General features: G+C 47.2%; 1 protein-coding gene across 6 annotated transcripts in view; it reads left to right on the top strand.

Moving 5' to 3' along the window:
* The window catches only part of syngap1a (synaptic Ras GTPase activating protein 1a), a 78,477-nt gene that overhangs the window by 50,612 nt on the left and 7,055 nt on the right, over window positions 1-20,810 (top strand). For 4 of the 6 annotated variants that reach the window (XM_067424835.1, XM_067424831.1, XM_067424836.1 and 1 more), the window contains 12 exons: window positions 1,606-1,704; window positions 1,788-2,027; window positions 3,094-3,426; window positions 4,496-4,640; window positions 4,963-5,107; window positions 9,190-9,426; window positions 12,703-12,904; window positions 13,113-13,294; window positions 14,726-14,921; window positions 17,619-18,194; window positions 18,850-19,314; window positions 20,541-20,714. In XM_067424835.1, the coding sequence (XP_067280936.1) occupies window positions 1,606-1,704; window positions 1,788-2,027; window positions 3,094-3,426; window positions 4,496-4,640; window positions 4,963-5,107; window positions 9,190-9,426; window positions 12,703-12,904; window positions 13,113-13,294; window positions 14,726-14,921; window positions 17,619-18,194; window positions 18,850-19,314; window positions 20,541-20,714 (2,994 nt within the window). The remainder of the gene's footprint in view (window positions 1-1,605; window positions 1,705-1,787; window positions 2,028-3,093; window positions 3,427-4,495; window positions 4,641-4,962; window positions 5,108-9,189; window positions 9,427-12,702; window positions 12,905-13,112; window positions 13,295-14,725; window positions 14,922-17,618; window positions 18,195-18,849; window positions 19,315-20,540; window positions 20,715-20,810) is intronic. The other 2 variants (XM_067424833.1, XM_067424834.1) reach the window with 2 other exon arrangements.

Genomic DNA, 20,810 nt, shown 5'->3' with positions numbered 1-20,810 from the left:
GAGTATGATTGAATATGATTGAGAATGATTGAATATGATTGAGTATGACTGAGTATGATTGAGTATGATTGAATATGATTGAGTGTGATTGAGAATGACTGAGTATGACTGAGTATGATTGAATATGATTGAGTGTGATTGAGTATGACTGAGTATGATTGAGTATAATTGAGAATGATTGAGTATGATTGAATATGATTGAGTATGATTGAGTATGATTGAGTATGACTGAGAATGATTGAGTATGACTGAGAATGACTGAGTATGATTGAATATGATTGAGTATGACTGAGTATGATTGAATATGATTGAGTGTTATTGAGAATGACTGAGTATGATTGAGTATGATTGAATATGATTGAGTATGATTGAGTATGATTGAGTATGACTGAGTATGATTGAGTATGACTGAGAATGACTGAGTATGATTGAATATGATTGAGTATGATTGAGTATGATTGAATATGATTGAGTATGATTAAGTGTGATTGAGTATGATTGAGTGTGATTGAGTATGACTGAGTATGATTGAATATGATTGAGTATGATTGAATATGATTGAGTATGATTGAATATGATTGAATATGATTGAGAATGACTGAGAATGATTGAGTATGACTGAGAATGATTGAGTATGACTGAGAATGATTGAGTATGACTGAGAATGATTGAGTATGACTGAGTATGATTGAGTATGATTGAATATGATTGAGTATGATTGAATATGATTGAATATGATTGAGAATGACTGAGAATGATTGAGTATGACTGAGAATGATTGAGTATGACTGAGTATGATTGAGTATGACTGAGTATGATTGAGTATTATTGAGTATGATTGAGTATTATTGAGTACGATTGAGGATGATTGAGTACGATTGAGTATGATTGAATATCATTGAGTATGACTGAGTATTATTGAGTACGATTGAGGATAATTGAGTATGATTGAATATGATTGAGTATGATTGAGAATGACTGAGTATCATTGAGTACGATTGAGTATGATTGAATATGATTGAGTATGATTGAATATGATTGAGTATGATTGAGTATGATTGAGTATGATTGAGTATGACTGAGAATGATTGAATATGATTGAGTATGATTGAGTATTATTGAGTACGATTGAGTACGATTGAGTGTGATTGAGTATGATTGAGTATGACTGAGAATGACTGAGTATCATTGAGTATGACTGAGTATGATTGAGTATGACTGAGAATGATTGAATATGATTGAGTATGATTGAGTATTATTGAGTACGATTGAGGATGATTGAGTACGATTGAGTGTGATTGAGTATGATTGAGTATGACTGAGAATGACTGAGTATCATTGAGTATGACTGAGTATGATTGAGTATGACTGAGAATGATTGAGTATGATTGAGAATGACTGAGTATCATTGAGTATGACTGAGTATGATTGAGTACGATTGAGTATGATTGAATATGATTGAGTATGACTGAGAATGACTGAGTATGACTGAGGATGATTGAGTATGATTGAGTATGACTAAATATGATTGAGTATGATTGAGTATGATTGAGTATGATTGAGTGTGATTTAATATGATTGATACACTGACTCTCTGACCGTCAGGTGACCACGGCGTCCGGGACCAAGTGTTTCGCGTGCCGATCCGCCGCTGAAAGGGACAAATGGATCGAGAATCTGCAGCGAGCCATCAAACCCAATAAGGTAGTACAGCACAAGGCCATGAGTCCAGAGTCTGATGACAGACAGGTGTGTGTCTCATCATGTGTGTGTTTGTGTGTGTGCAGGATAACAGCCGGCGTGTTGATAATGTGCTGAAGCTGTGGATCATCGAGGCCCGGGATCTTCCGGCTAAGAAGCGTTATTATTGCGAGCTGTGCCTTGATGATATGCTGTACGCTCGCACCACCAGCAAGCCACGGACCGACACCGTGTTCTGGGGAGAACACTTCGAGTTCAACAACCTGCCGGCCATCCGGAGCCTGAGGCTGCACCTGTACAAGGAGACGGACAAGAAGAGACGGAAGGTCTGTGCTGCGCTGCTATACAAGCTCACTCACTGCAGGACGCACGGGGTGAATTATCATCATAATCACACACACTCACACACTCACACACACACACACACACACACTCTCACACACATACTAACACACACATTCCCTGAGGGAACCAGACCCCTGTCACTCCTGAGGGCCCCAGACTCCTGTCACTCCTGAGGGCCCCAGACCCCTGTCACTCCTGAGGGTCTCAGACTCCTGTCACTCCTGAGGGCCCCAGACTCCTGTCACTCCTGAGGGCTCCAAACTCCTGTCACTCCTGAGGGTCCCAGACTCCTGTCACTTCTGAGGGCCCCAAACTCCTGTCACTCCTGAGGGCCCCAAACTCCTGTCACTCCTGAGGGTCCCAGACTCCTGTCACTCCTGAGGGCCCCAGACTCCTGTCACTCCTGAGGGCCCCAGACCCCTGTCACTCCTGAGGGCCCCAGACCCCTGTCACTCCTGAGGGTCCCAGACCCCTGTCACTCCTGAGGGCCCCAGACTCCTGTCACTCCTGAGGGTCCCAGACTCCTGTCACTCCTGAGGGTCCCAGACTCCTGTCACTCCTGAGGGCCCCAGACTCCTGTCACTCCTGAGGGCCCCAGACTCCTGTCACTCCTGAGGGCCCAGACTCCTGTCACTCCTGAGGGTCCCAGACTCCTGTCACTCCTGAGGGTCCCAGACTCCTGTCACTCCTGAGGGTCTCAGACTCCTGTCACTCCTGAGGGCCCCAGACTCCTGTCACTCCTGAGGGCCCCAGACTCCTGTCACTCCTGAGGGCCCCAGACCCCTGTCACCCTAGAGAGCCCCATACCCACTCGAGGGCCCCAGTCCCCTGTCACTCCTGAGGGCCCCAGACCCCTGACATCCTAGAAAGCCCCAGACCCTCTTGAGGGCCCCTGACACCCCTGAGGACCCCTGACACCCTTGAGGGCCCCTGACACCCCTGAGGGCCCCTGACACTCCTGAGGGTCCCAGACACCCCTTGAGGGGCCCGGGCCCAATCTGACAGCCCTGCTGTAGATAACCAGCGTGTGTGTGTGTGTGTGTGCAGGAGAAGAGCACGTATCTGGGTCTGGTCAGCATCCCCATCCCCAGCATCACGGGCCGCCAGTTTGTGGAGCAGTGGTACCCGGTCATCCAGCCCAGCGTTCTGGCCAAAGGAGGCGGCAGCGGAGGCAAGATCATCAACGCCTCGCTGCGGCTCAAGGCTCGCTTCCAGAGCATGAACATCCTGCCCATGGAGCTCTACAAGGAGTTTGCGGAGTACGTCACCAACAACTACAGGACGCTGTGTGGAGTCCTGGAGCCGCTGCTGAGCGCCAAGAGCAAAGAGGAAGTGGCCTGTGCACTGGTGCATATCCTGCAGAGCACTGGGAAGGCCAAGGTCAGAACACACACACACTCACACACTCACTCACTCACTCTCACACACACACACACACTCACTCACTCACTCACTCACACACACACACACACACACACTCACTCACTCACTCACTCACTCACACACTCACTCACTCACTCACTCACTCACTCACTCACACACACACACTTACTCACTCACTCACACACACACACACTCACTCACTCACTCACTCACTCACTCACACACACTCACACACTCACTCACTCACTCACTCACTCACACACACTCACACACTCACTCACTCACTCACACACACACACTCACTCACTCACTCACTCACTCACTCACACACACACTCACTTACTCACTCACTCACAGACACTCACTCACTCACACACTCACTCACACACTCACTCATACTCACTCACACACACTCACACACCCACTCACTCACTCACATAAACTCACTCACTCACACACACGCACACTCACTTACACACTCACTCACACACTCACTCACACACTCACTCACACACACACTCACACACTCACACACACACACACTCACTCACTCACTCACTCAATCACTCAATCACTCACTTACTCACTCACTCACTCACTCACTCACACACTCACACTCACACACTCACTCACACACACACACACTTACTCACTCACACACTCACTCACACACACACTCACTCTCTCACTCACACACATACACACACTCACACACACACTTTCACACTCACACTCAATCACACACATACTCACACAGACACACACAAACTCACACTCACTCACTCACACACATACACACACTACACACACTTTCACACTTTCACACACACACACACCACACACACACACACACACACTCAATCACACACATACTCACACACACACACATACTCACTCTCACACTCACTCACTCACTCACACACATACACACACTCACACACACACTTTCACACACACACAGACACACTCTCACACACACTCACTCACACACAGACACACTCTCACACACACACGCAGACACAGCTCCTCACACAAGTGACTGACGTCAAGTGTGTGTGTGTTTCAGGACTTCCTGTCTGATATGGCCATGTGTGAGGTGGACCGCTTCATGGACCGTGAGCATCTGATCTTCAGAGAGAACACACTCGCCACCAAAGCCATCGAGGAGTTCCTGAAGCTCATGGCGCACCGCTATCTGAAGGAAACCATCGGTGAGTGTGAGTGTGTGTGAGTGAGTGTGTGTGTGTGCGTGCGTGAATCTGTGATTGTGTGTGTGTGTGTGTGTGTGTGTGTGTATGTTTGTGCGCGTGTGTGTGCGTGCGTGCGTGAGTGTGTGTGAGTGTGTGTGATGCTGATTAAGTCTTCTCTGCAGGGGAGTTTATCCGTGCTCTGTATGAGTCGGAGGAGAAATGTGTGTCTGTGTGTGTGTGTGTGTGTGTGTGTGTGTGTGTGTGTGTGTGTGTGTGTGTGTGTGTGTGTGAGTGTGTGTGTGTGTGTGTGTGTGTGATGATTATAATGAAGTCTTCTCTGCAGGTGAGTTTATCCGGGCTCTGTATGAGTCTGAAGAGAACTGTGAGGTGGATCCGATGCGAACGCCTCCATCTGTCCTGGCCGACCATCAGGCCAACCTGCGCATGTGCTGTGAGCTCGCACTCTGCAAGATCATCAACTCCCATTGGTCAGTTCCAGCCGCCACACGTCACATCCTTAATAACAACTGATGAAATGTTTAGACCCTTACTGATGAGTAAATCTAGAGTGTGTCCACGATTGTGTGTGGGTCCATGTACATGCTGTGTCAAATCAAAAGTGTTAAGAACAGTCATGAGCTCTTTTGTTGTACTGGATTCAATATTATCTATGTGAATGTTAAAATCCCCAGCAATAGCAAAACAGTCAAACTCTGAGGAAATTATTGATAACAGTTCTGTAAAGTCCTCAGTAAAGCCTGTAGAGTATTTCGGAGGCCTATAAATAATGATAAGCAGGATGCGTGGAGCACCTTAGAAGCAAAAAATCAAGGTTGTTTGTGGTTATTAAGTCGCTGACTAGAAATGATTTGTTCTTAAGTGAACAGACGTTTAAAAGTGCTAACTTAACAGTATTAATATCCCCCACATTAGTCTTAGTTTGACGAATAACAGGCAGCAGATTGGATGTGTTTGTTAAACGGCCTGACAAGGCCTTAGACTTTCTGTCACGTAACAGAACAGAGATAGAGAAAGAGGCAGGCACACTGGGTTCCCACTTGTTTTGTAAACATTTGATAAAGTTACTGTTATCATAGCGAGGACCCAAAACACATCACTGAGAGCTGGAATCAGTTGTTTTTGGTTCATCTACAACAGATGGAGGAGTTTTTGGGCCCTGGCGTTGTGACCAAAGACATCTCACAGGAGGAGGGCGAGCTGGGCCCACAGGCTTTGGTGGTTGTGAGGCTTGACGATTTTTGGTTGATATCTGAGGGCTCGCAGCAATTGAGTGTGATAGTCTAGTTCCAACAAAAATCAGTTCCTCCATTTTCTCTGAGAAGCCCAGATGCGGGGATGCTGGAGAGAGGAATGACATGTCCGGTGAGAGGGGCTCTTGCTCTGGTGTTATCGGAAGCTGAAGTATGTTGTCCTGGCTTCCCTGTCCATTTTCTAGAAAGTCATCCTTGGGTGCTGAATCTTGGAGAAGTTCTAATCCATCACAGTCTGTCTGTGGTGAGCTCTGGGCAGGGCTCAGCTGGGAGTGTGTTTGTGAGGAATGGTTGTTGTGGCTGCGTGGTCTTATCATTGGGTGCGTTTACATGCAGACCAGTGAGCTGATAACTCAAAAAATCAGCTTATTGAAATAACCATTTTTCCCCGTTTACATGCAAACCAGTAAACTGACAATGGAAGTAAGCAGAGTTTACATGACTGTATTAATAAACCGGTTGAGTTTTTCAAATGTTACGTCAGTTGTGATGTTAATAAAGCGTGTCAGCAGAAGATTTATGGCTCATATTATCCCTCATCAGTTCCAGATGCAGCGTTCTGACTGAACCTCTTCTACTTCTACTGCATGAGAATAGAACACGTCTTTATAGTTTTCTGGATCTTAAAGGGAAGGGGCGGTGAAATGCTGTTTCCTGCATACTGAGCTTTCCACTGTTAAAGACTCGGATTCCCATCCTAAACACAGACAAAGTTTCAGAAACTAATGTTGGACGTTTGATGGAGTATTTCTGTGTCAAAAATACTCCTTCCGGTTTCTCACAAGTTTCGGAGAGTTTTTTTCGAGTATGGGTCGGCTTGACATTAATAGAGCGGAAGGTCCTTGTATGGGCCGTACGGGCTCTTCTCCCGGTAGGGTGTGTGTGCGCGTCACTAGAGCGAGAGAGCAAACGCACGCCCATACACACTCTCAGCTGCAGATCCAGTCGTCCGTGAACACTTCTGTCGCGCCGCGCTCGACTTTATTCCTCTGGGTGACGTCGAGCGACTTCAGCGCTTCAGCACAGCATTCTGGGAAGGCAGCGCTGCATTTGAACCGATTTGAACGCAGAAATGACGGGAAGCTTCACAACATCGCTTCAGTCGCGTCTCAAAGTGGATCTCCACGGTCACTGCTGTCAGGACTTCACCAAATCATACCAAAGAAGTGTGTTTTTGACGGAGCGGTCCCAGCGATAAAGGTTCGGTCCTGCTTTGGAAGCAGCCGGTGAGTTAAACTGCTTCAGATGTCTGTGCTGTTGGCTATCGTCGCGTGAGTAAACATCAGTAAACGACACGATCGCGTGCTTCGTCAGTCAAATGCGCTAACGGACTCCATTGCTGTTCTCTGTATAACGTTACACTAGTCTGACATGCAAAACCGTTTTGCTTGCTGCTGCTAAGGTTTAGTCTCATACAATAGTCCATAAACCGAATCATGTCCTCATAAACTGCGAGTAAACACACACAAATGTTGACAGGCCACTAAATACAGTCCATCCCACAGAGACGGACGTCCTGCTGCTGCCGCTTCTCCTGTTCAATTTATTTCTGCCTCAGATCTGATTCTGGATCATTATCTGTATTAGCTGAGATAGCGATGGGTTTCTCCACGTTTGAGGACGTCACCACTTTGTTCGCGATCATCATTCTTTAGCTCCGCCCACACGATACGCCTCGTCATTCTTTAGCTCCGCCCACACGATACGCCTCATCATTCTTTAGCTCCGCCCACACGATACGCCTCCAGGCGCTCGGTTTTTTCCAGAAAGACTCGGTACAGCCCATATTTCTTTTATAAATATAATAAAACTAAAGACTTATCGGAGATATGAAGGATGCAATACTACTCTATAGGTACTCAAGATTGACATGAGATTGACTGAAACTGAGTGTTTCACCCCCCTTTAAAAGAGTCTGGGTTTGTGATATACACTCTTGCACCAAGTTTGTTTGGGTGGAGGCCATTTGATGTAAACAGTTGTCTCTGACTCCAGAAGAGATTGAAGTTGTCGAAGTTCCTCTTGCTGGAGGTGGCAGTGGTCCACTGATGAACGGCTGAACTTTCAGTTTGCTAAGTGTTTCAAAAAGTTCATTGAAATCCCTTTTAATGAGTTCTGACTGCTCTCTCTGAATATCGTTCTTCCCCACATGAATGATTAGTTGATTTGCAGTCTTATGTTTCATCAGAATGTTCTGAATTTCCCTGTTTACATCAGAAACTGTTGCTTGTGGAAGGCAGCATGTAGTTGTATCTCTGCTGCGAATGTTTCTGACTGTAGAGTCACCCACTATCAGAGTCCTTGGCTCGGCTGCGCTCTGAGCTGAGGGCCGCTGTCTGCTCGACCTTGAGCGCCTGTTAGCATTAGTGTTAGCTGTGGGCTGATGCAATCCGTGTTCGATCACATTCATCACGTTTGGGGATTCATCACCCTCATTCATTAATACTTCAAATCTGTTTTCGAGATGTATCGATGGTGGTCGGAAACTAGTGTTTGCAATCCTTGTGTCTGGGGTAGAGCATGCTACTGCAGCAATATATGAAGCTCGTGACAATCTGATGTCTCGAGTGTGTTTGGGTCTTGCCCCCTGTTTGTGCCATCGATTAGTGTGTCGATCAGTTACTGTCTAGCACTATATTTAAGGGACTCACCGGCTGTTTGATGAAGCTCTGCTGTGTGATTCGTCCGGTTTGCTGGTTCCCCAAATAACTTTGTTTGAAGAACTGCAATCCGTTGTGAAAGTCTGTGGCAGTTTGTGCAGCAAGTAGATTCTTGAACTAAAAGAGGCATTTTCTTATCCTTTCGATAGTAGGCAGCTGTGTTTTCCCTTCCGGAATGTAAGCTGATGGCAGTGTGGAGGCTGGTCAGATGAAATGTTCCACTTTTTTGTAGTAATCCAGTCTCCAGAGTTTCTAGTTTTATCGTTGAAGTCAATCTTTGTTGTTTGAGCGCTGTGTTGATTTGCTGAAGTTGAAGTTATGAGATAAAATATAGAAGCGATAGAGCAAAACGCGGAGCAGTAAGCAAGAGCGTCCGAACAGTAGCGAAGCAGGAAGTGGAGTCATTTTACATAATGATTTAGTTTTAATAAATGTTTTATTTTGATTGCTTTTTTAAAATATTTTTTTATATATTTAAATAATATATATATAAGTATATAATAAAATGTATGGATTAATCAGGGGGGTGTTTGAATCTCTCTCTCTCTCTTCTCTCTCTCTCTCTCTCTCTCTCTCTCTCTCTCTCTCTCTCTCTCTCTCTCACACACACACTCTCTCCCCCCATCTCTCTGTCTGCAGTGTGTTCCCTCGCGAGCTGAAGGAGGTGTTTGCCTCCTGGCGTGTGCGCTGTGCTGAGCGTGGTCGAGAGGATATCGCTGACCGCCTCATCAGCTCCTCCCTCTTCCTGCGCTTCCTGTGTCCGGCCATCATGTCTCCGTCGCTCTTCAATCTGACGCAGGAGTATCCGTCCGAGCGCACCTCAAGAACACTCACGCTCATCGCCAAGGTGGTGCAGAGCCTGGCCAGCTTTTCAAAGTCAGTCACTAGAGTCCAGCGTCATTCAGCGTCATACCTGACCTGTCAATCATCAGCTCTGACCTGTCAATCATCAGCTCTGACCTGTCAATCACCAGCTCTGACCTGTCAATCATCAGCTCTGACCTGTCAATCATCAGCTCTGACCTGTCAATCATCAGCTCTGACCTGTCAATCATCAGCTCTGACCTGTCAATCATCATCATCAGCTCTGACCTGTACAACATCACCAGCTCTGACCTGTCAATCATCACCAGCTCTGACTTGTCAATCAGCACCAGCTTTGACCTGTCAATCATCAGCTCTGACCTGTCAATCATCAGCTCTGACCTGTCAATCATCAGCTCTGACCTGTCAATCATCATCATCAGCTCTGACCTGTCAATCATCAGCTCTGACCTGTCAATCATCAGCTCTGACCTGTCAATCATCAGCTCTGACCTGTCAATCATCAGCTCTGACCTGTCAATCATCAGCTCTGACCTGTCAATCATCATCATCAGCTCTGACCTGTCAATCATCAGCTCTGACCTGTCAATCATCATCATCAGCTCAGACCTGTCAATCATCATCACCAGCTCTGACCTGTCAATCATCAGCTCTGACCTGTCAATCATCAGCTCTGACCTGTCAATCATCACCAGCTCTGACCTGTCAATCATCAGCTCTGACCTGTCAATCATCACCAGCTCTGACCTGTCAATCATCAGCTCTGACCTGTCAATCATCAGCTCTGACCTGTCAATCATCACCAGCTCTGACCTGTCAATCATCATCATCAGCTCTGACCTGTCAATCATCACCAGCTCTGACCTGTCAATCATCAGCTCTGACCTGTCAATCATCATCACATGACATGCGTGGACACGCCCACTCTCGCTTCCATTCCCATTCAGGCGTCGGTGTTATTTTAGTGTCGTTAATTTACTGTTATAGTTGATACTTTGAATCATTTTAGTTTTTGTTAAAGTTTTCTTAATTTTTTTATGTAAGCCCCGCACATGACATGCAGGCAAAAAAAAAAATATATATATATATATAAATATCCACTCCCCTAAAGTATTATTAGGAGCACACACTAATACTGTGTTTGACCCTTTCGCCTTCAGATCTGCCTTAATTCTCCGTGGCATTGATCAACAAGCTGCTGAAAGCATTCTTTAGAAATGTCGGCCCATATTGATAGGAGAGCATCTTGCAGTTGATGGAGATTTGTGGGATGCACATCCAGGGCACGAAGCTCCCGTTCCACCACATCCCAAAGATGCTCTATTGGGTTGAGATCTGGGGACTGTGGCGGCCATTTTAGTTCAGTCAACTCATTGTCAATTTGAAATGGTTTGAGCTTTGTGACATGGTGCATTATCCTGCTGGAAGTAGCCATCAGAGGATGGGCACATGGTGGTCATAAAGGGATGGACATGGTCAGAAACAATGCTCAGGTAGGCCGTGGCATTTAAACGATGCCCAATTGGCACTAAGGGGCCTAAAGTGTGCCAAGAAAACATCCCCCACACCATTACACCACCACCACCAGCCTGCACAGTGGGAACAAGGCATGATGGATCCATGTTCTCATTCTGTTTACGCCAAATTCTGACTCTACCATCTGAACGTCTCAACAGAAATCGAGACTCATCAGACCAGGCAACATTTCTCCAGTCTTCAACTGTCCAATTTTGGTGAGCTTGTGCAAATTGTCGCCTCTTTTTCCTATTTGTAGTGGAGATGAGTGGTACCGGTGGGGTCTTCTGCTGTTGTAGCCCATCCGCCTCAAGGTTGTGTGTGTTGTGGCTTCACCAATGCTTTGCTGCATACCTCGGTTGTAATGAGAGGTTATTTCAGTCAAAGTTGCTCTTCTATCAGCTTGAATCAGTCGGCCCATTCTCCTCTGACCTCGAGCATCAACAAGGCATTTTCTCCCACAGGACTGCTGCACACTGGATGCTCTTCCCTTCTCACACCATTCTTTGTAAACCCTAGAAATGGTTGTGTGTGTAAATCCCAGTAACTGAGCAGATTGTGAAATACTCAGACCGGCCCGTCTGGCACCAACAACCATGCCACGCTCAAAACGGCTTAAATCACCTTTCTTTCCCATTCTGACATTCAGTTTGGAGTTCAGGAGATTGTCTTGACCAGGACCACACCCCTAAATGCACTGAAGAACTGCCATGTGATTGGCTGATTAGATAATTGCATTAATGAGAAACTGAACAGGTGTTCCTAATAATCCTTTAGGTGAGTGTTCACCAATCAGGCATAACATTATGACCTATTGTGTTTGTTGACCCTCTCTGATGGACTCCACTTGTCCCCTGAAGGTGTGCTGTCGTATATGGCACCAAGATGTTAGCAGCAGATCCTTTAAGTCCTGTAAGTTGTGAGGTGGGCCCTCCATGGATCGGGCTTGTTTGTTCGGCTCATCCCACAGATGCTCGATTGGATTGAGATCTGGGGAAACTGGAGGCAGAGTCGACGCCTCAAACTGGTTGTTGTGCTCCTCAAACCATTCCTGAAGCATTTGTGCTTTGTGTCAGGAGCATTATCCTGCTGGAAGAGCCACAGCCACCAGAATACCGTCTGTTTGATCGGACCCCACGGGCCAGCCTTCGCTCCCCACGGTCATCAATGAGCCTTGGCCGCCCATGACCCTGTGGCCGGTTCTCCACTGGTCCTTCCTTGGAGCACTTTTGATAGATACTGACCACTGCAGACCGGGAACAGCCCACAAGAGCTGCAGTTTTGGAGATGCTCTGACCCAGTCGTCTAGCCGTCACAATCTGGCCAAACTCGCTCAAATCCTTACGCTTGCCCATTTCTCCTGCTTCACACACATCAACTCTGAGGACTAAATGTTCACTTGCTGCCTAATATATCCCACCCACTAACAGGAGCCGTGATGAAGAGATCATCAGTGTTGTTCACTGTCATAATGTTATTCCTGATCGGTGTGTATATAATGATTTTCCTCTCCGGTCATGTGCGGGTCAAGTTTTAGCTTGAGTTCTGTCTCAGGGTTTATATCTGTCTCATGCCGTCTCACGCCGCTCTGTGTTTAGATCTTCAGTCTGTTGGCTCGTCACTCATCATCTGTCTCTCTCTTTCTGTCGCCCATCACCGCTCTGGCCTGTCTCTCTCTCTCTCTCTCTCTCTCTCTCTCTCTCTCTCTCTCTCTCTCTCTCTCTCTCTCTCTATCTCTATCTCTCTCTCTCTCTCTCTCTCTCTCTCTCTCTCTCTCTCCCACACTGCGGTCGGTCTGTGTGTTCTCTGCAGGTTCAGTGGTAAGGAGGATTATCTGGGCTTCATGAATGAGTTCCTGGAGATGGAGTGGGGCTCGATGCAGCAGTTCCTGTATGAGATCTCTAACCTGGAGTGTGTGAGTAACGCCGGAGCCTTCGAAGGCTACATCGACCTGGGCCGCGAGCTCTCCATCCTGCACAGCCTGCTCTGGGAGGTCATGGCACAGCTGAGTAAGGTACGTGTGTGTGTGTGTGATGTTGCTTTCCTGTAGCTTAACCAGTAGAGGGGGCGCTAGAAATGCCAAGGTTCGATTCCCAGGGAAAGCAAGAATTGACTTTTTATTTAAAAATGTGTACCCTAAAATGCAATGTAATTCGCTCTGGAAGAAAGCGTCTGCCAAATGCAGAAATGTAAATGTTGGCTAACAGCTGATGTGTCCTCAGGACGCCATCCTGAAGCTGGGCCCGTTGCCGCGGTTACTGAATGACATCAGCGTGGCTCTGAGGAACCCGCAGCTGCACCGGCAGGCGAGTCACCAGCCGCCGGAACGACACCTGAGCCGCCCAGCCTTCAGCCGCATCGCCACCAACGACTTCCAGAGCCTCATGATGAGAGACCTCAACAGGTGACTGACCAGCTGTCTGACTGACCACCTGTCTGTCTGACTGACCGCCTGTCTGACTGACCACCTGTCTGACTGACCACCTGTCTGTCTGACCGCCTGTCTGACTGACCGCCTGTCTGACTGACCACCTGTCTGTCTGACCACCTGTCTGACTGACCAGCTGTCTGACTGACCACCTGTCTGACTGACCAGCTGTCTGTCTGACTGACCGCCTGTCTGTCTGACCACCTGTCTGTCTGACCAGCTGTCTGTCTAACTGACCACCTGTCTGACTGACCACCTGTCTGTCTGACCACCTGTCTGACTGACCAGCTGTCTGTCTGACTGACCACCTGTCTGTCTGACCAGCTGTCTGTCTGACTGACCAGCTGTTTGACCAGCTGTCTGTCTGACTGACCACCTGTCTGACTGACCTCTGTCTGTCTGTCTGACCACCTGTCTGTCTGGCCAGCTGTCTGTCTGACCTCTGTCTGTCTGACCACCTATCTGTCTGTCTGACCATCTTTCTGTCTGACCACCTGTCTGTCTGTCTGTCTGACCGTCTGTCTGTCTGACCATCTGTCTGTCTGACCATCTGTCTGTCTGTCTGTCTGTCTGTCTGTCTGACCATCTGTCTCTCTGACCATCTGTCTGTCTGACCCATCTGTCTGGCTGTCTGTCTGACCATCTGTCTATTTCACCATCTGTCTGTCTGACCCATCTGGCTGTCTGTCTGGCTGTCTGTCTGACCATCTGTCTATTTCACCATCTGTCTGTCTGACCCAACTGGCTGTCTGTCTGGCTGTCTGTCTGACCATCTGTCTATTTCACCATCTGTCTGTCTGACCTCTGTCTGTCTAACTGACCGTCTGTCTGACCACCTGTCTGTCTAACTGACCATCTGTCTGTCTGTTCTAAAGGGAAATATTCACTCTATGCCTGATGGTTGTGTGTGTGTGTGTGTGTGTGTGTGTGTGTGTGCAGCTCTATAGACATCTCTCGTCTTCCGTCTCCTACGGCTGGGCTGTCTGACCATCTGTCTGTCTGACCACCTGTCTGTCTGACCACCTGTCTGTCTGACCATCTGTCTGTCTGACAATCTGTCTTTCTGACCGTCTGTCTGTCTGACCATCTGTCTGTCTGACCGTCTGTCTGTCTGACCGTCTGTCTGACCATCTGTCTGTCTGACTACCTGTCTGTCTGACCATCTGTCTGTCTGACTACCTGTCTGTCTGACCATCTGTCTGTCTGACTACCTGTCTGTCTGACCGTCTGTCTGTCTGACCGTCTGTCTGACCATATGTCTGTCTGACTACCTGTCTGTCTGACCATCTGTCTGTCTGACCGTCTGTCTGACCATCTGTCTGTCTGACTACCTGTCTGTCTGACCATCTGTCTGTCTGTCTGTTCTAAAGAGAAATATTCATATGCCTGATGGTTGTGTGTGTGCAGCTCTATAGACATCTCTCGTCTTCCGTCTCCTACGGCTGGTCTGTCTGGCGTTCTCTCTCACCCTGGAATGGCTGCTTTCTCCGACCGAGATCCCCGTGGCAACAAAGATGTTTTCTATGTGACCCGCCCACCTCTCGCACGCTCAAGCCCCGCCTACTGCACTAGCAGCTCTGACATCACTGATCCAGACCCCAAGGTGCACACACACACACATACTTTCACTCACACGAATAATGCCCGTTGATCACGCCTCTTGTGCTCTGATTGGTTGAAGGACTATCCAAATTCGTACAGAGTCATTTGAATAATGCCCGTTGATCACACCTCTTGTGCTCTGATTGGTTGAAAGGCTATCCAAATGCGTACAGACTCATTTGAATAATGCCCGTTGATCACGCCTCTTGTGCCCTGATTGGTTGAAGGACTATCCAATTGCGTAGTCATTTGAATAATGCCCGTTGATCACTCCCCTTGTGCTCTGATTGGTTGAAGGACTATCCAATTGCGTACAGAGTCATTTGAATAATGCCCGTTGATCGCGCCTCTTGTGCTCTGATTGGTTGAAGGACTGTCCAATTGCGTACAGAGTCATTTGAATAATGCCTGTTGATCACGCCTCTTGTGCTCTGATTGGTTGAAGGACTGTCCAATTGCGTACAGAGTCATTTGAATAATGCCCGTTGATCGCGCCTCTTGTGTTCTGATTGGTTGAAGGACTATCCAATTGCGTAGTCATTTGAATAATGCCCGTTGATCACTCCCCTTGTGCTCTGATTGGTTGAAGGACTATCCAATTGCGTACAGAGTCATTTGAATAATGCCCGTTGATCGCGCCTCTTGTGCTCGGATTGGTTGAAGGACTGTCCAATTGCGTACAGAGTCATTTGAATAATGCCCGTTGATCACGCCTCTTGTGCTCTGATTGGTTGAAGGACTGTCCAATTGCGTACAGAGTCATTTGAATAATGCCCGTTGATCGCGCCTCTTGTGCTCTGATTGGTTGAAGGACTGTCCAATTGCGTACAGAGTCATTTGAATAATGCCCGTTGATCACGCCTCTTGTGCTCTGATTGGTTGAAGGACTATCCAATTGCGTACAGAGTCATTTGAATAATGCCCGTTGATCACGCCTCTTGTGCTCTGATTGGTTGAAGGACTATCCAATTGCGTACAGAGTCATTTGAATAATGCCCGTTGATCGCGCCTCTTGTGCTCGGATTGGTTGAAGGACTGTCCAATTGCGTACAGAGTCATTTGAATAATGCCCGTTGATCACGCCTCTTGTGCTCTGATTGGTTGAAGGACTGTCCAATTGCGTACAGAGTCATTTGAATAATGCCCGTTGATCGCGCCTCTTGTGCTCTGATTGGTTGAAGGACTGTCCAATTGCGTACAGAGTCATTTGAATAATGCCCGTTGATCGCGCCTCTTGTGCTCTGATTGGTTGAAGGACCGTCCAATTGCGTACAGAGTCATTTGAATAATGCCCGTTGATCACGCCTCTTGTGCTCTGATTGGTTGAAGGACTATCCAATTGCGTACAGAGTCATTTGAATAATGCCCGTTTATCACACCTCTTGTGCCCTGATTGGTTGAAGGACTATCCAATTGCGTACAGTCATTTGAATAATGCCCGTTGATCACTCCTCTTGTGCTCTGATTGGTTGAAGGACTATCCAATTGCGTACAGAGTCATTTGAATAATGCCCGTCTATCACACCTCTTGTGCTCTGATTGGTTGAAGGACTATCCAATTGCGTACAGAGTCATTTGAATAATGCCCGTTGATCACTCCCCTTGTGCTCTGATTGGTTGAAGGACTATCCAATTGCGTAGAGTCATTTGAATAATGCCTGTTGTTCACTCCCCTTGTGCTCTGATTGGTTGAAGGACTGTCCAATTGCGTACAGAGTCATTTGAATAATGCCTGTTGATCACTCCCCTTGTGCTCTGATTGGTTGAAGGACTGTCCAATTGCGTACAAAGTCATTTAAAAAATAATGCCCGTTGATCACTCCCCTTTTGCTCTGATTGGTTGAAGGACTGTCCAATTGCGTAGAGTCATTTGAATAATGACCGTTGATCACTCTTCTTGTGCTCTGATTGGTTGAAGGACTATCCAATTGCGTACAGAGTCATTTGAATAATGCCCGTTGATCACTCCCCTTGTGCTCTGATTGGTTGAAAGACTGTCCAATTGCGTACAGAGTCATTTGAATAATGCCTGTTGATCACTCCTCTTGTGCTCTGATTGGTTGAAGGACTGTCCAATTGCGTACAGAGTCATTTGAATAATGCCTGTTGATCACTCCCCTTATGCTCTGATTGGTTGAAGGACTGTCCAATTGCGTACAGAGTCATTTGAATAATGCCCGTTGATCACTCCCCTTGTGCTCTGATTGGTTGAAGGACTGTCCAATTGCGTAGAGTCATTTGAATAATGCCTGTTGATCACTCCCCTTGTGCTCTGATTGGTTGAAGGACTATCCAATTGCGTACAGAGTCATTTGAATAATGCCCGTTGATCACTCCCCTTGTGCTCTGATTGGTTGAAGGACTATCCAATTGCGTACAGAGTCATTTGAATAATGCCCGTTGATCACGCCTCTTGTGCCCTGATTGGTTGAAGGACTGTCCAATTGCGTAGCGAGTCATTTGAATAATGCCCGCTGATCACGCCTCTTGTGCCGTAGAAAATACAGAGCAGAGTCCCCAGACCAATGTTCCATCGTAAATTGAGTTGGTCTGGTGATATCCAGACAAATATTATCACACAGCTCCACAATATTTGTACCAATGCACATGACTGATGGAGCGGATGTGTGTGTGTGTGTGTGTGTGTGTGTGTGTGGAGCGGTTCTCAAACGGTCTGGTGTCGTGTGTGTCTCGTCAGGTTCTCAGTGTGAATAAGAGTGTTTCTATGATGGACCTGCAGGACTCGCGCATCAACAGTGTGTCGAACCTGCACTCCGTCAACGACCTGCTGAACTCGTCTCAGGGCTCCCTGGCCGGGTTTGGGCTGGGCGGCGCCCCTCTGAGGGCTGGAGGACGCGTGTCGGCCGGCTCCGGTGGCTCCGTGTCGGCTGGGCTCCGGCTGAGCCACGGCCTGGCCACGGACTCGCTGTCCCAGCAGCAACAGCAGCAGGCGGCCGCCATGCACGTGCCCCTGTCCTTCCAGAACCCGCTGTTCCACCTGGCCTCGGACGGGCCGCAGTACCACACGCCGCCACACGGCCCTGCCGCGCCCCCGCCCCTGCTGCTGCCGCCCGAACCGGAGAACGGCCACGTGGGATTCGGCATGCCCTCGTTCGGCCACAGCGGCTTCTCTCGCAGCGAGGATCTGTCGGCTCTGAGGGCTCAGAACAGCCTCGTCCAGCCAAACATCGTGCACTCGCACAGCTACAGCGACGACTTCACCCGCCACAACCAGGCCGACTTCGCCCGCAGGCAACTCTCGCTGCAGGTGCAGGTAAATCCGCCAGATCTCAAACGGGGGGAAATTGCCTGTTAATCAAATGCCAAATATTTAAAAAGCTATTTTGCATAAAAATACAATTATTATTTAAAAATGTTTAAAATATGAAGATTATTATTATTTTTTAATTATTTATCAAATTATATTCATGCAAAATATTTACAAAGCTATTTTGCACAAAAATACAATTATTATTTAAACATTTATATTTTTTATTAAATAAAAATAAATGTAAAAAACATTTTAAAATGACACTTTTCTATAAATTCATCATAATGTACAAAAATTAGCATTATTTATCAAATCATTTTCTTTATGCAAAATATTTAAAATTGTATTTTGCATAAAAATTAAACGATTATTCATCCGCCACAACCATTTATCATGTGCAAAATATTAAAAATCGTATTTTGCATAAAAATTAAACGATTATTCATACGCCACAACCATTTATCATGTGCAAAATATTTACATTTTTATTTTTTAATGAGTGCGGTCAGTGTTACTTGTGTCATCGAGAGATCATTATAACTTGTATTATTATTATCCAGACATGTTTTATATGAATATTTAAAGTTTGCTGTAGAATATGTTTATTGTAGATGTTTACACATGTGTTTAGTTGCTGTGAATCTGTGTGTGGCGTCAGGAGAATCTCCAACAGCAGGTCCTGATGGGCATCGCTCCGCAGACGGGCACAGGCACGGGAACGGGCACACCCACCTCTCTGGCCACGCCCCCTACCACTATTCACCCCGCCCGCCAGGCCTCCATGGCCCAGCCCCCTCCCCAGCGCATGAAGCCTCAGCCTTCCCACCAGCTGTCCGTCAGCTCGGCCGCTAACTCCACACCCCCTAAGACCCGCCCCCAGAGCGGCAACCTCCTCCAATCACCCGAGTCCAGCTATGGGGGGAGGCAGTTGCCGAGGCAACAGCTGTCAGTCAAGGACAGCCCCGCCCCCGGGCTACCGCATCAGTCCAGCACGGCCTCTGAGAACCCTGCCCCTCAAGGCGGAGCCAATGAGAGCGCAGAGAACACGCCCAGCAACCAACCAGCAAAAGCCTCGCAGCAAACCAACCAACAGCATCTGCTCAAGCCGACTGGGAACAAACAGGTACGGGTCGCCACACAATGTCATTGATTTACACTATATCGCCAAAAGTATTATGGTGTTCAATTCCTTGATGGCCACAGGTGTATAACTCCAGCTCTCGGCCTGCAGACGCTTCTACACACATTAGTGAAAGAATGGGTCGCTCTCAGGAGCTCAGTGAACTCAAGCGTGGGGCCGTGATAGGCTGACACCTGTGCAATAAGGCCATTCCTGACATTTCCTCACTACTAAATATTCCGCGCTCAACTGTTAGTGGGATTATAACAAAGAGGAAGCCATTGGGAACAACAGCAACTCAGCCACGAAGTGTTCAATCCCAGAGCGGGGTCAGCGCATGCTGAGGGTCACAGTGCGCAGAAGTCTCCAACTTTCTGCAGAGTCAACAGCTCCAGACCTCCAGACTTCTGTGGCCTTCAGATGAGCTCGTCATCCTCAATAAACTCGTCTCCGTGCAATAACTCTGATCTTTCAAGTATTCATATTCTTGTGTAATCGACGCGCCATCCTAAATGAAGCCGTCTCTTGCGTGATACCCAATATTTAGAATATATTCTAATTTACTAGAATTAGTATATTTTTGGACCAAAATGTATTTTCAATGCTTCAAATAGTTTTAACTAACCCACTGATGTCACAAATTTACTACTTTTAATGATGTTTGTATTCCCTTTCTGGACATGGACAGTATAGTGTGAATACATTTTCAATCAAGGAACAGAAAGCTCTCGGACTAAATATAAAATATCTTAAACTTTGTTCTGGAGGAGAGTGAGTCATTAATGACTGCGCTCCAGTGCACAAAGCGTCGCTCCATAAAGACATGGATGAGGAGTTTGGTGTGGAGGAACTGGATTGGCCTGCACAGAGTCCTGAGCTCAACCCGATAGAACAGCTTTGGGATGAATTAGAGCGGAGACTGAGAGCCAGGCCTTCTCGTCCAACATCAGTGCCTGACCTCACAAATGAGCTTCTAGAAGAATGGGCAAAAATCCCCATAAACACACTCCTAAACCTTGAGGAAAGCCTTCCCAGAAGAGCTGGAGCTGTTAGAGAGGGTGGGCCGACTCCAGATTAAACCCCACGGGTTAACAATGTGTGTGCACAACACTTTTGGCAATATAGTGTGTATATATATATATATATATATACAGTGTGTCTGATGTTCTCTGATGAGTGTTCATATGTTCTTTCTCTTTGTGTGTGTGTGTGTGTGTGTGTGTGTTTAGGGCTCAAAGTCTCCATCCACTCTCAATACTCCCACTGCCGCGTCCGAGCGTACGGTGGCCTGGGTGTCCAATATGCCGCACCTGTCGGCGGACATCGAGAGTCTGCGTGTGGACCGCGAGGAGTTCAAACTAAAGGAGCATTCCAAGAGCATGGACGAGTCCCGTCTGGACCGGGTCAGTTCTGACCGTTCTTCATCAGTGTCTGTTAATACTGCGGTTAAATGAAGTGTGTTGGTGAAACGGCCAGCTGATTGGTCACTTCAAAATTAA

The sequence above is a fragment of the Pseudorasbora parva genome, chromosome 19, assembly GCF_024679245.1.
Source record: "Pseudorasbora parva isolate DD20220531a chromosome 19, ASM2467924v1, whole genome shotgun sequence".
Classification (NCBI taxonomy): domain Eukaryota; kingdom Metazoa; phylum Chordata; class Actinopteri; order Cypriniformes; family Gobionidae; genus Pseudorasbora; species Pseudorasbora parva.
The sequence above is the reverse complement of the archived record's forward strand: the minus strand, read 5'-3'. Positions and strand labels throughout refer to the sequence as shown.